General features: G+C 38.8%; 1 protein-coding gene across 1 annotated transcript; it reads right to left on the bottom strand.

Annotated features, from left to right (window-relative positions):
- Nucleotides 1–715: 715 nt before the first annotated feature.
- UBXN4 (UBX domain protein 4) lies at nt 716–9,848 on the bottom strand. Its single transcript, XM_010288067.1, has 12 exons — nt 9,736–9,848; nt 8,850–8,878; nt 7,915–8,033; nt 7,154–7,313; nt 6,596–6,698; nt 4,979–5,033; nt 4,663–4,827; nt 3,737–3,864; nt 3,120–3,222; nt 2,641–2,772; nt 2,087–2,295; nt 716–1,347 (listed from the first exon to the last, which is right to left on the bottom strand). Exons 1-12 carry the CDS (start codon nt 9,813–9,815, stop codon nt 1,209–1,211), a joined length of 1,422 nt encoding a protein of 473 aa, XP_010286369.1. The 5' UTR covers nt 9,816–9,848; the 3' UTR covers nt 716–1,208.
- Nucleotides 9,849–15,216: the final 5,368 nt, after the last annotated feature.

Here is a 15,216-nt window from a genome sequence, read left to right on the forward strand (position 1 = left end):
CTTGTTCCTGTCTGCATAAGGGTTGTGAATTTGAACTTTTATCTGTTCTTGCTTCATCATCTCCCGTTGGATGATGCAGGTCTCTTCCAAGGGATCTGAAAGCAGCCCCTAGATGCTCTACTGCTTCTTAGTGCTTTTAAGACAAGTTAGTATCTATCCTAGTGAAAAGAGGTCTAGGAACATGTACTGTTCTATTGCAGCTATGTATCAGGTTCCCCCCCCCTTTCCTTTATTTCATATACAGTATTTTTTAAATTATTAAAAAAAAAAAGAAGTGGCTCTAGTCCTATGCCTTCACATTTGAAGAGAGTATGATACTGAATTAAATCTCCTATAAACAGGAACACGTAGTATTTAGGCCTCTAACAATGAGACACACAGGACCTGCTGGGGCAGAGGCTGACAGCCTTCCATGCAGGAAGCCTATGACCCTGCCTCCAAAGTGAAAGCTTCCAGGCTCTTGTGATGCAGCTTCCTGCTAACACTTCCATTTTATGTGATAGAGACCCATCTTTTTTTCTTCCTGGACCATAGCCTGGACTCAAAACACTATTTCAGCTATGTGTTCATACTAAAATCTGGCAAAAAAAGTAAGGTCATTTAAACTAGAACAAAAAGTTTGCCTGCTGTATTTTAAATTTCAGTATATGATCCTAACTGCTTGCTTCCTTGTGACACAAGTACTTCAGAGGAACTTTACAAGAGAAGACAATTATGTTTTCTGGAAAATAGTTTATTGAGTGCTTGGGGAATTAAAAACTACAAGGTTTTGCCTGCAGTTGCAGAAGCAAGAAAAAGATTAAACATAAATTAATTACCTGATTTGCTACTTATAGTGCTTCTGAAACTCTCATCTTAATCAGTCATTGCCTATTGTGACCTTTATATTAATATCTGGCCCTTAAATTTATGTAGCAGACTATTTATAGATTAAAAAGTGCCTTTCTATGGCAGGAGGGTAATGATTATGAAAGCTGATGGGGATTTTCAGTCTTTTTAACTCTTTGCTTCTAGACCTCAGCTACACCCACTTGCTTTTTCTGACTTAGGTGACTTTATTCCATACTCCACTGCAGGAATAAGAATTAAGTAATTCAGTCAGTGTAAAATAAGCCCCATTTGTCCAGAAGCTTTAGTTGGCTTAGATCAAATAAGAAAAAAAAGAAGAAAAAAAAAAGCCAGACAGTGATTACTGCAGTTACTCAAAACTACATTTGTTGTGTTGAATTTCCATTCCAAGTATTGTTTTCATCTTCTCCATCATCTTGAGTCCTCAGTCTATATATTTTGCCTTCTTTTTTGAAGTCTTCCCCCCGCTTTTCCACTACTCGTTTCCTGACTGCTTGCCTAGGGTACAAATGACAGTGAGGTTTGACAGTTTCCCCTGGTAATAATTGCATTTATTGCATTCACTTCTTGTGTAAATCATGCATCCTTCCTTCTCTTATTCCCAATAATAGTTTTCTTCAGCCCTGTGTTTCCCTCAGAAGCAATACCCACCTGAAAATTTGTCATTTTGCAAACTGACACAACCTTGTTTGCCCTGGAAAGCACCTGTCCCTGAGGTGGTACACAGCTGCTTCACATGAACCGGCCTAACAGCTCTCCTGGTACAGGGGAGATTGCATTCTCTCAGCAAAACAAAACCTTAACTGTCACAATCTGACTTCAGTTGCTTGAGTTTCTTGTACAACCATACCATAGCAATCTGACATCTAATTTTCAAAGTTTTTATCTTCCAAACAATATCAGCTCAAGGGAAGCCCACATATGTAGTTACAGCTGGAATTCCCTATTCACAAGTGACTGCAAGACAATGCTTTTTCTGCTCTGTATTTGGAAATTGAAGCAAGCAATAAGGATCTTGCTTAATCACACATGTAAAAGAGATCCTAGCCAGAGCTGCCAGGCAGCTTACCAGCCACTAGGTTATCCCTTTTAACCAGATGGAAGGGTGGTGGCCAGAAATTGCAAGGAGAGGGCAGCAGTTATAAGACAGATACAGTTGTTCAGTTCCCCACTACAAGATGAAAACAATGCCAGCATGCAGTTTTGAGAAATAACTGTCTTGAACAGTTTTGATTACCTGCTTTGCTCAATGCTGCTAGATGCTGAAGGATTTGAATGGTCTTGCTGATGAGCAGATCTCACAGTAGACTGCGAGGGAGGTGGACTTGTAAACAGGAAGTTGCTAATAAATCTCCAAACTGCTAAGAGGGGATAAAGTATTGTGCCCAAGAACTTCCACAGGTCACTGCCTGAAGCCTGAACAACAGAAGTAGCAGGTCTTCCTGCCTGGTCACGAACACATAAAGCAAACTCATTAGATATTAAAGTCATGCTCTTGTAGACAGAGTATTTCATCCATAATTTAGAAGCAGCTCTGTAGACACAAGAGAACTCCTTTAGTTACACACTGGACAAGTATCTACGCCACCATTTATGTGCTTCAGAAAAGAACCCTCCTCACAATCAGTCCTGATAAAAATAAAAATAATTCTGCAATCTGTCTTCGACATGGAAAAGAACCCACAAAATTCAAGCCAAATATTATCACAGCCAACTAAAAGCAGCTATACAGCTACAGTATTGCTGTTTGCGAGGAAATTAAAAGCGAACAAACAGAAAACCAACACCTACCGGCAGCAACACTACTGAAGCACTGGGTGCTAACTCTAGGTCCAGTAACTTCTTTCCATAATCTTCTTTGGTAAACTCCCTTCTGGGAAACATGGTCGCCAGCGAAAAATTGCCATAAGCATTACCAACCGTCTGTGAAAATATAAAGGAAACATTTTATTTATAACTTCACTTTCAAACAACTGCAAATTCACCAGTTGAGTATACCTTGCCATACTGACCCAGGAGTTCTATATTGAAGTATCAATCATCTTCACGTAGAGAAGTGAAGCATTTCTCATACCCTACTATCTCTTACTAATGCTATGCTGCAGAAATACAAAAGCAGTTGGTGGCAGTGGAAGACACTGCTGCTACCAAAAACCCCTTCAAGTAAACAAAAAGGAAAGCAGTTGATGACAAGTCCACCACGATCAACAAGTTGACGCTACACCAAGTCATAATCAGCACATAGCTAAGAAAACAAAACGCCAATTTACCTGTGCAGCAAACTGCCTTGCTTCCTCCAGCCGTGCTTCAGATGGGAACTGGTTAGTAAAGGAAGATCCATCTGGGAGGCGGAACTGAATCCTGGCTATTGCACTGCAGGACAAGTATCAGGGTCAGTCAGCATATAAACAGTTACAGACAAGTGCTCCTGGGGCTTTAGCTTGGTAGCGATGAAATGTGGGCGAGAGGGACAGTCATCCTACTCATGGCAGTGCAGATGGGTTCTAAGTTTGTATCCACAGTTGATAACCATCTGCTTATATATCACAATGCATCTCCTCTGTTTTTTATCAGAGCACAAGACCCATCACCATTCAAACCAGATACATACGTTAATTGTGCAAAAAATGAATTAAATGCAAGCCATATTTCTTCTGTGTAGCCTGTATTACTTTTGTTCTTTTTTTCAAGAAGTTGTACTACGAGGGCATAGACATTTAAGCTGGCTTGGCAAGTAATTCTGTATTCTTCTAGCTGTATCCCAGCATTACTGTTGAGTTTCAACACCAACACAACAGGCTGCTACTCCTGTACTTTCCCTCTTAAAAGTTTAAGTTTCTTTACCTCTCTCCCCAAAAATACACACTTCTTTCTCTACAGAACTCACCTTCGCTCCTTCTGAGATGCTTCTTTTCTGGCCTCTATTTCAGCCTGTTTAGCCTGAAGAGCTGCAGCTTTTGCAGCTTCTGCTTCTTCCTTCGATTTTGCAAAGCGAGCTGCTCTCTCGGCACGATCCTGTGAAAGGACCAAACAGAAACCTTAACTTTTACCATAAATTGTAGCTTAATATTAAGAGAGAGATATGATCTGTACTCAGCACCCAACTACACAGATACAAGCAGGCCATATGGAGAAAAGGCAGTAGCGCTGCAAAGAATTACTCACTGCCAAACTGCACAACCTCTTTGTCATCAGCCAAGATGACACACTTTTCCATGAGTCGCTTCATGCAAATAGTTGTTAATAGATGATCTTCTCATGCAAGTTTAACACTCCAATGAAGATAAAGGAAAAAACCTTATGACAAGTTACTGACTACAGTCTAGGTGTTCTAGGCCAAAACCTAGTCATGGGGAGGGATTTCAATTGTTACAAACTGTTCATATCCATATATGTATACACATACATACAAACTTAAAAAATAATCCTCACACCCTTTTTGAGATCAGTCTTCTTCTGCGTGTTCCACAATTAAATATTCCCTGTGCTTCTGTTCCAGAACTATGCTTAAAATGCAATTATTTTTATGTTTAAATGATAACTCTCCACTGGGCTCCAGCAATATGACAGAACAGTTGGTATGTTCGTTCAGATAGAAAAGATCATGGTGAATATGAAAGCAGAAGCTTTGTTTTATACACAGAAATGCTACTCAAACCCCAGTGCATAAAATTGTTACAAGGTCACAGATTCCAAACAGAAAAATGGACAATCTTTCAAAGTTTCACCTTATGAGAAAGTTTATCCGTTTAGTGCAGCAGTGGCCTTTATGAGAGAGATGCAGCAAGCCGTCTTCCAAAATTAAAATCTTACCATTGCAATCTGTTGTCTTATGCGCTCTCTAGCAGCCTTCTCTTCTGCCTTTTCTCTGTTCCTTTCCTCTAACATACGTTTTGTCAATTCTTCTTCCTGTCGTCTTTTGTACTCCAACATTTCTTTACCGGTTTTCCTCCGTTCAATTTCTTTCTTAATTTCCTTCTGAATAAGCAACAGACACATAAAAATTGGACCACAAAATTGCCTTTAACAAAAGACAAGATTGAAGTACATTTGTTTAAAAAGCAATTAAACATTTATTCAAATAAGGGTATTAAAAAAGATGGCAAGCAGTTTCACATTTTTGTGTTACCTGTTCTTCTTCTTTCCTTTTCTCTTCTCGTCTTTCTTCAAGCTTTTTTGTTATTCTAAATTTAAGAACGAAGCGAGAAGTCTTAAAATTGCAGTATCTGGTATCAACATTTTAAAATGTTAACAAAGCATTTGCAAACACTTGCAGAAGAATGGAACACATGAACTCATGAACTGTAACACTGTGCTAATACCTAATCTAACAGTAATGGTTCATTCACACGCAAGTGTACCATCCATAAAAAGATGATGTGGTGATTCACCACCTTGTTGCCAGCATTTAATGGAGTTCTAACATATTCCTTCTGTCTTTTTCCACTGAGTAAATAAAGAATCTTACGTATTCTTACTGTTGAACCAACTTGTAAGACATACAATAAGCAAATACTAGTTACGATCTGTGGTAACAGAAGCACTAAATCTCAATGTCGTCTTAGCTATTTAAGCCATCTGGTTTCTTCTGCACATCACTTCTTAAAATGGAAAGCAAATATTGTATAGCACTGACATAGATGCACATGCATCTGTCTCATCTATCCAGAAAAGTGCCTTAGAATAAGGATTGACTTAAAAAACGTAGTTATTTACAACATATTTTAAGTCTGGCGAAAGGGCAGGCATGACCAAACAACCTAAGTCAGATCATCAGAAAAATTTTGTTTGTATGGTAGCTGTTTTGCTTTTTCAAGAAGAAAATGGTGATTACCAGAGAGCTTTGTCTCCTTCTTCCCCTGAAGGAAATGCTATAAATATATGCAAATACAGCATAATTTAAGATTAATGCACATTTTAGATATTGACTTCATTTTATCATCAGTGGTAAGCAAAAATTATACTTATTGTCCAACAACTTTGGAAGAAAATGGAAATTAAATGTGAAAAAGTTTTAAAACATACCTTAGCAGTATAAATAATCCTATTTACTAAGTATGTGTAACTGGTTTTAGATAGGGTATTACACATAGTAATCAGTCTTACAGATAATAAAAACCAAGTTTATACACAAAATCTTGTATTTGGACATAATCAATTTAATGAATGAACCATGCATTGTACCAGATGTTTCTGGTCACCATACTTTAAAATACTAGAACTAGGATTGCTCATCAGACCTCATTACTGTTCACTGATCAAAACAGAAGAAGAGTCTCAGAATAGGGTTCCTCTGGCTTTTTCAATATGCCTGGACTACAAACAATCATCAAATAGACAAGAAAAAGAAATAAGATGGCCTCTGTACAAAAAGTAGGTTAGCACTTTACCACCCCAGTTTCAAGTGTTCCATGTTTTAACTCCTTCAAAACTTTTGCAGTAAACATACTGTCTATATGCAAGTTACAAAGGAGAACATTTTTAGTTTTCCAGATTACGCTTTTCTTCCACAGTATGTGAAAAATGAGCTTAATTTAAAAGCTGTTTTTGTATCAACCCTAGCATTGTCACAGACATCTAAACAAAAATAAGACCACATAAATGTTTGCCAGATGCTAACAGAATAAGCACCAAAAATCTTGTAATTAAGCCTGTTTGTTCCAAACCTCACACACACACAAAAACCCAAAACTGCCTCTTAAGAAACAAATACAATGCATTAGGAAGTCTGCAAAAGACAACCTACCTTTCTACTTTGAGTGTAAGATCATTCACAGGCTGAGCATCACTCACTTGCTCATCTGAAGAATTAGTTGCTTCCTGGCTTGCTTGACCTGAATTTGCTCCATCTGCAAGCAATTTACAAGAAATACATAAGAGAAAAACAAAAGGTATATCTCTTATCATAAAAAAAATACAATGCTCCTTGTTAGCTATCATTTGCAGCAACTAGGATATCTCAAGGAGATGCACGGTTCTCCTATTTAGACTCCCCCCTACCCCTGCCAACAATTTGGTTTCAAGCTACTAACCCAAAGAAACTTTTAAAATTGAATCCTACTTCAAGAAAGCGTACATAATTTTTATTGTATTATAAACCATAGATTTCTCACTCACTAAAACTGAGCAAAATGACAAGTTATTCTTCTCTCTAGACTTGCAGGAAGCATTCTGGGATACCCAAGTTTTTCCTCAACAAGTCCACTCAATATATTGTCTTTTATGTACCATCATAAAACAACTTAAGAAAAACTATTTCAAAAGCAAATTAGCTAGCAGTTGTGTTAAAAATACTAACCATTACCAGCAGAAGGTCTTGTCTCAGACGTAACAGACTCAGAAGAGTCACAGAACTCTACTGCTCTGGATTGTGTATTTTCTGGAGCACCATTAGATTGAGAGGAGGGACAGGTAGCAGATGATTGACTGCCGTTTTCCAAAGGTTGCCCTTTTACTGTGTGCATCTAAGAAATTAGGAAAAAAACCCAAACAACGAGACTATGAATTTTGAGTATTTTCCACAGGTTCAAAGGTCAAGACTAAACTATTTTTGGAGAATCAGTCCTATTTAAAATACAAAACTAAAATTAGCATATTTTGTCAAGTATGACGCAATCTTACTTTCTTATTTTTTCCTAATTTAGTTTTATCACTTTGATCTCAAGTGTAAGACTAATCTACATTTATATTATGCCACACAGCATAATTTTATAAATTCATCCTACAAAACAGTATTACAAAACCACACATGAACTGAAATAGAGTAATCGGTATGTCATTCCAGTTTAGAATTCTTGACATACTTCTTCAATACTGTAGGTGTTACACAGATGATTTAAAACAATCTGTGAAACAAAAAATAACGCAACCCTTCTGCATAGTGCTTTCCAACCCGTTCGATTTGCATACTGAATTTAAGTTTGCAGATTTTGTTGTTGGAAGGATATAAAACCAGTAATTCATACTTCCCCAAGGCACAAGCTACAGGCCAGGGACATCTCCTGTCTTGAGCATGTGAGCATGCCCAACTCAATCTGAAAAATCCAGGCTGTTAGCAAGCGTTACCTGTTTAACTTTATGGATTCTGGTAACAAGCTCTTCAACAGAAACACTGCCAGCAATTACTTCCAGTGGGATTCCATTGTCTCCTATAAAAAAACTGGATGGAACGCACACTACAGGATCTGCACAGCAACAGTTAAGGGCCACAAACAACAAACGTTTATACAGTAACTTTAAAAGGTAAAGCAGAAGTCCTTCCTACAGAAGATTCTAGCCCAGTATTCTACCTCCATCTGGTCATCACACTAACAAAAATGGTGGAAAACATTACATACATCTGATAAGTCTTTCTTCTTTTCTTTGAAATGGTTTAAGCCAAATTATTTTTCTCCAACACGCACATATCCAACGACCGATTATGCTTTGACTTGAAAGATTTCCTTTTAGTGTGAGACATCATCTTATGTAGACAATAATGGATTCTTTACAGCACTAAGAAAATCCAAGTTAAGCTACTGAATTCCCTTTCTCAGCATCATAAAGAATTCCTGAGCTATAATGCCGTGACCTACTTAAGGTAGGCAGATGTTTACCTAGCTTCATACCTGTGTATTTGATAGAACCCAGTGCACTACTTGTTCTTCCTCCTCTGTAACTCTAGCTAATAATTTCATTGCTTGCTTGCTTTCTAATGCCAATAATACCAATGCGTTATTTTGTTTACATAAAGCTTTAGATAGTTCTCTATTTGGAGACTTACGTAGGATTAACATTAAAAAAATTAATAATCAAACTTGTTCACTTTCTCCAAGAGCTGACAGTAAGTTGAATACACAGATAGTATCTTTTTAACTACACAGTTTATTGCATATTTTTGAGCCATAAGTAGTATTTTTAATACCATTGCTTGTAAATATTTGTCTTATAAACAGTATTAACTTGTAAAGAGCAATTATCTGTAATCATAATGTAGCATCTAAACTGATCTCAAAGGATACAAATTTGAGAAAACTGCAGGCATGCTTCACTGTTTAAAAGAAAAGATTCATTTAGGCGGAGCAATCATTTCACAACAACTTCAGATTAAGTCTTTCATCATAAAAATAACTGTCCTACTACCACACACAAAACTATTTAAATACTTGAAAGAGCAGTAAAAGCAAATTTGCATCACATCTTCTCATTAACATTTTGTCACCACATCAACACTTACGCAATCTCTGGTTATCAGTCGACTACATAAGATCTCTGGAAACAGTGCCAAGCAGCAACTCAGGAAAAAGACATCTAGTCTACTGAGTGCAAATAATACAGTAAGTCTAATAAAATGTCTATGGATCATTTCAAAATAATACCATTTTTAGAAATGTCAATGTACTTTCTGCACATGGACTGGAACACTTATACATAACAAAAATGGCTGAGAAGTTTACCCAGGAACTTCAATGCTTCTCTATTCTATGTGTTACAATGGAGACAAACACATTTTCTCTGGGGCTTTACAGATTTCTATCTTTCTGAATTCATGAGAGTTTTTAAATTCATTATATAACTTGGCAAATCGAGAGTACCTGCATTTTGGTTCCAGCTTTTTTACATAATTTGGGTCTCTTCCTGTTGAAAAAGGACAACCTCAAACATTCTTTAACTAGTACTGAAACACAGTCCAAAATACGCAATGAATATTCTGCAGAACACAACAGTAAATTTTGGAATTTGGAATTTTCTCAGGCTCTAGTGGCTTCAGGAGTACTGAATTCGCTTATGCTCTGGAACCTTGTATTTAGACTACCTCCAAGTCAGAGCAAGGACTTCAAAAGCCTCTTACTCTCATCATCATGAGTGAAAGATTGTATAAAAGAGAGAATTAGAATAGGATCAAACCTTTTGGTGTCGATTTTAATAGCAACAAAACCATCTGAGGCAGCTTCAGTCACCTTCTCATCTTCCCACCTTGCAGCCATCTCAGTAGATTGTTCATCCTCACCTGCAAGACACAGCACACGTGTGAGGCTAAACCCACCGCAAATTACTCTTTCTGGTCTGATTTTAGCTTTGCTTCAGTTGCTTAAAATCACATTTGAAAGACACTCTTGTGATAACTTTCAAGTCAGTTTATCTTTCTTTTTTTTTTTTTTTAAAACCTAGAGACAATTCAATCCAGCTGATTCGACTTGCTAACATGCCAAAAATCTAGTATACCAAAAATCCTTCTAAGCCTGCAAGCACATAGCTTTTGCGGTCATTCAGCTGCATGGTGAACTGGTCCCAGGGAGCAGAAGGGACTGGGCCACACAGATGGAACTGAGGGAGAGGAACTGGAGGTGATGGCAAGTACAAAGATTGGCTTGATTGCATTATCCAATTGCACAACTACCAAAGGACCTCATTTTCATGTCACAGACTTGTCACGGTTTAGCCCCAGCCAGCAACTAAGCACCACACCGCCACGCGCTCACTCCCCCCTCCCCTAGTGGGGCAGGGAGAGAATTTGGGAAAAAAACTCATGGGTTGAGATAGAAACAGTTTAATGGGACAGCAAGAGAGAAAGAAACAACGATAACAACAATAATAATACCTACAAAGGAATGTACAAGAACAAGTGATGCCCAATACAGCGATTGCTCACCACCTGGTGATCAACAGCCCGTCCCCGAGCAGCGATTCCCGCCCCCCAGCCAGCTCCAGTTTATGTACTGGGCATGACGTCGTATGGTAGGGAATATCCCTCTGGCCAGCCTGGGTCAGCTGTCCTGGCTGTGTCCCCTCCCAGCTCCCCGTGCACCCCCAGCCTGCTCACTGGCAGGCCCGCACGAGAAGCTAAACTGTCCTTGGCTGCTCAGCAACAACTCAAAACATCAGCACATTATCAACAGTTTCTCATCCCAAATCCAAAACACAGCCTCACACCAGCTTCTGTGAAGAAAACCAGCTCTATCCTGGCTGAAACCAGGACAAGAGCGTATGCTTGTGCTTTAACATTTTGCTTCAGTGTACTCTCAGAACACGAAAGAAGATCCCACAGCACAGAGGGAACCATTGCTTCTCCCTAATATTAAGCTTGACATGCTAACATACTATTAACTATCAAATGCTTAGCCCTCATTATAAGTTTATTACATGTTGGTACACCAGCTGCCAATAGGTAAAACTATACTGTCCACTCCTTGTAAATACGTAATTCAGCAGACATGGTTTCACAGTTTGATGGTGTTAAAGCACAAACCAAGAAACATTTCTTTGCAGGATTATTTGTAACTTAGTTTTGTATTCCAGTTCCTGACATGAACAGTAACAGTAGGAGGGGAGGAAAAGGAGCAAGGAGCACAGAGGAACAAGGATAACATTGGAAGTGGCGCTACTTAAGTAAGAGAAACTGAAATAGTGCTCTGGGGCCACAGATTCAGAAGTGTTATAGTAATCAGAAGAAACATGTCAATCATACATTTATCTTCCAAAGCACCAGTTTAGTGAGGATGTGGGTTAATAAATAGATTCCAATGAATATTAACCACCTTTCAACAAGTAAACTGGCCTGCAACTATTTGTTTATCTTCAATCTGTATTACTTCCTAGCAGCTTGGAATCAACTCTACTCAATGAAGAATTTGAGTCACAAGCACAGAAGTATAGTAGTCCATTATTCAGCGGCAACAACAAACCATTTGTTTGCTTCATCCCAGTTGCCATTTCATGCCGGATTTTTCACTTGTTAAAGATCAGGAGTCAAATGTGGAGCGAAGCACTGCTGCCTTACCGCCACGACTGCCTGGCCACAGTGCTGCTCAGAGAGACACATATCAAAACTGTACCAATTTTGGAAAAGTGTTTTCCAACCATATGTATTCATTTTTCCCTGGAAGTACTGAAGCAATTAAGAAAGCATTCATCTCTATTACTATTATTCTACCTACCCCAGGTAAATATTTAGGATATTTTATGTAGGAACCTTTCCTCTTCCTTTAAGTGCAGTGCTTCCAACTGTGGTCAATGGATGCAGCTGTTCTGCCAAGAGTGGTTCGGCCTCCTCCCCCATTTCCAAATGCTCAGAGACAGACAGCTGCTTCACCACACATACTTTTTCAAAAGGACATGTGCTCATCCGATTAGACTACTAAAAATATCTAAATACATGCCTAACACTAACTTTTCCATACAAACAACTGCTTGTAGAAAAAGAATGCTGAAGGACACAAACAGGTCAGAGACTGTTCACAGTACCGTTCTCTGAGAGATGTGACTAACCCATGAATGAAAATGCTGATAACTCACATTTTATGAAGTTCTGTGCCATGAAGCACAGTTTAATATTGTGACTACCCATAGAATAGCCACTTATTCTTGTACATCTTTTTGTTTTGATAACCCTTTCTCCTTTGGGGGTTGAAGTTCATTTATTACAGTTTTGTAGTAATTAAATCCTGAAATGAAAACTGTCAGGTTACAGGAAAAGCATCAGAGAAGTCAAGAAGTCAAGCTGAACAGAATTTGACATAATTCATAATTGTGCTAAACACTGAACTACCACAACTGCCTCAGAATTCTAGTTCCCAAGACTCTCAGATTTCTTCTGTTTCTCAAACAAAAGCATTACTTTATTTCATTTTGCAGCAATTAAAGACCTGTACGTAATTCTCAGCTGCACTTGCGAACCTCTTATGTTTGGTCAGGGAAACTTAGATATCTACATGGGGACAATGTATCCATCATTTCTCAAGCAATTCAGATAACGGGAAGAGACTTCTGCAATGACTTAGACCCTGTATGAGGAACTTACTCAAAACCATCACAGGTTGTCAGAGGACTTTAATCTCCCTATTCCTCAGTGCACACAGTCATCAGGGAAAAAGAGTTTTCCTTGCAAGGAGAGAAATAAGCCCAGCTGACTTCTCAATTTCCAATATTTCATAACTATTCAGAGTAAGGATTGCCCATTCTGGAAATGCCAGAAAGCTGGGACATTAATTAAGCTCTTCACCATCTCCTCCTTCGCATCATTTCACATCTTTAACTTGAGGAGTGCTTTGATACAGCTTGCATACAAAACACTAACAAATGGCTTGTTGATTTCAAATCAGTGTTTTGTTAAAAAAAAAACCTAAAAATAAAGTTATGAACAAAGGAAGGAGTGTTTCTACAAACATTTTGAAAAAGAAACACAAACGTTTTGGCTTGAAGTGTCCCTGCCATCACTTTTTTACTTCTGAAAAGCACTTTTTATGAGTGGCCTGGTATTCTCATGATCAGAACATCTCTAACTTTTGAAAAGAATAATCTTAAACACCTCAGTCAGAATAGAGGCTGCACCTGAGTAGGTTTCATATCAAATGAACAATAACTTTAGATTAGTAACTCAAAACATGAAATGTTTCTAATTCTGGAGGCTAGAAAACCATCTATAGAACAGCTACCAGCAAGATATGGGAGACATTTGCCAGACCTGTTTCAGTATCAGGAATACTTTTCCCCTGTGCAGCAGCAGAACCTACCAGCAATTACTTGATGCCACAAAGTAACTCTCCTGCTCCCCAAACACAATTCCTTACTTTGCGTGTGTCTGCAGAAGCCTCTAACATCTCACTTTATTATTTGAAACAGTTTTGTAAGGCAAAAAACACTTCACCTCATGATCCCTGGAGAGTACGGAGCAACCCCCTTTTATTTCAACTTCCCATGAAGTCAATGGGATCTTTAACATGCTCGCACAACTGCCTCATCAGAACTGCGCTGTGAAGATTCTAAAAACTGAACTAAAAAAAAGCTAGGATTATAGCTGCAAACAAAAACGTTAAGGAAAAAAACCTGGTTGAAAAACATGAAATTGCAGTCACAAACACCACCTCATTGTTAAGATAAACAGCCATAGTATTCCTTGCTTGACTGGAAAATATTCTAGACTCAGAAAGAATAATCCAGTTCTTCATTTTCTAGTGCTTGTTTAGAGAAGTGCAGCAAAGAGGGAGAGAGGGACAGACAGACAGTGTCAGAAACCACACAGAGATGGACCAGCAGAATTCAGTAATTTTTGTCGAGGCTGTATCTAATAGCTGTCCTACACAGTGACCACCCTTAAATTACAGTTAATTTGTGTTTTATCTGTTTTTTTTTCCTCTTTATTAATTTTTTGTCCCCATATACATTACTGGGTGAAGTGTACAAAACAAAACAGAAACACTGAACACTTCTGAAAGCATGCTTTCCTATGCTTGCCTCCCATGTCTATGGGCAAGCATGTAGTGTGAAGACTCAAAGCTACCATCACCACTAACTGTGTGGTTTTAAACACGGATCTACCCAAACAACAAACCCAATCACTGCTAGCATAAAACCAAAATATTCTTTCAGCACTTGGCATCCTTCAAACACAACTGCTTCTGCACGTTCTCGGGTTTCCCAAGTTCCTTTCCCAGCAGGCATAACACAACTGCTCCACAACCAGCTCCATCACAGGTCAGCTGCGCCCAGTTCCTGGTCCTAGGGTAGGCCAAAACTTGGCAGAAATCTCCAGTTCTTTCGTTTTGGAGATAACAGCTGCCTGAAGTAACACTCCCCCTTTTTCAGGACTCATAAGAACAAACAAAACAAATCCTTACAGCATACTACAATGTCAAAACTAAGTTACATCCCTGCAATCATAAATTTATCTCCACTCCGTGTATTTATATATTCCTACCTCTGTGTCTACATATTCCTACATCCACCCGGTCGACATTCACATCTAAAAGAAGAGGCCACTTTTGTGTACAATTTTAGTTTCATTAAAAAATACTGAAATAAGTTACAAAGTGCACTTAAACCCCTGATATATATGCATTAAGTTCAAAATACTCATAGGTACTGAATTACTATTAAAAATCCCCCAGCTTTGTGGTGGGTTGACCCTGGCTGGATGCCAGGTGCCCACCAAAGCCGCTCTATCACTGCCGCCCTCAGCTGGGCAGGGGAGAGAAAATACAACAAATGGCTCGTTGATCAAGATAAGGACGGGGAGATCACTCAGCAATTACTGTCACAGGCAAAACAGACTCGACTTGGGGAGATTAGTTTAATTTATTGCCAATCAAGTCAGAGCACAATAATAAGAAATAAAACCTAAATTTTTAAACATCTTCCTCTCACCCCTCCCTTCTTCCCAAGCTCAGCTTTACTCCTGAATTCTCTACCTCCTCCACCCAGTTGGTGCAGGGGGATGGGGAATTGGGGTTGTGGTCAGATCATCAGTTGTGGTCAGGTCATGTGGTCCCTGCTGCTCTTTCCTCCTCACAGGGAGGACTCCTCACACTCTGCCCTGCTCCAGCATGGGGTCCCTCTATGGGAGACAGTCCTCCATGAACGTCTCCAACATGAGTCCTTCCCACAGGCTGC

This window comes from Phaethon lepturus, unplaced genomic scaffold (genome assembly GCF_000687285.1).
Source record: "Phaethon lepturus isolate BGI_N335 unplaced genomic scaffold, ASM68728v1 scaffold7785, whole genome shotgun sequence".
Classification (NCBI taxonomy): domain Eukaryota; kingdom Metazoa; phylum Chordata; class Aves; order Phaethontiformes; family Phaethontidae; genus Phaethon; species Phaethon lepturus.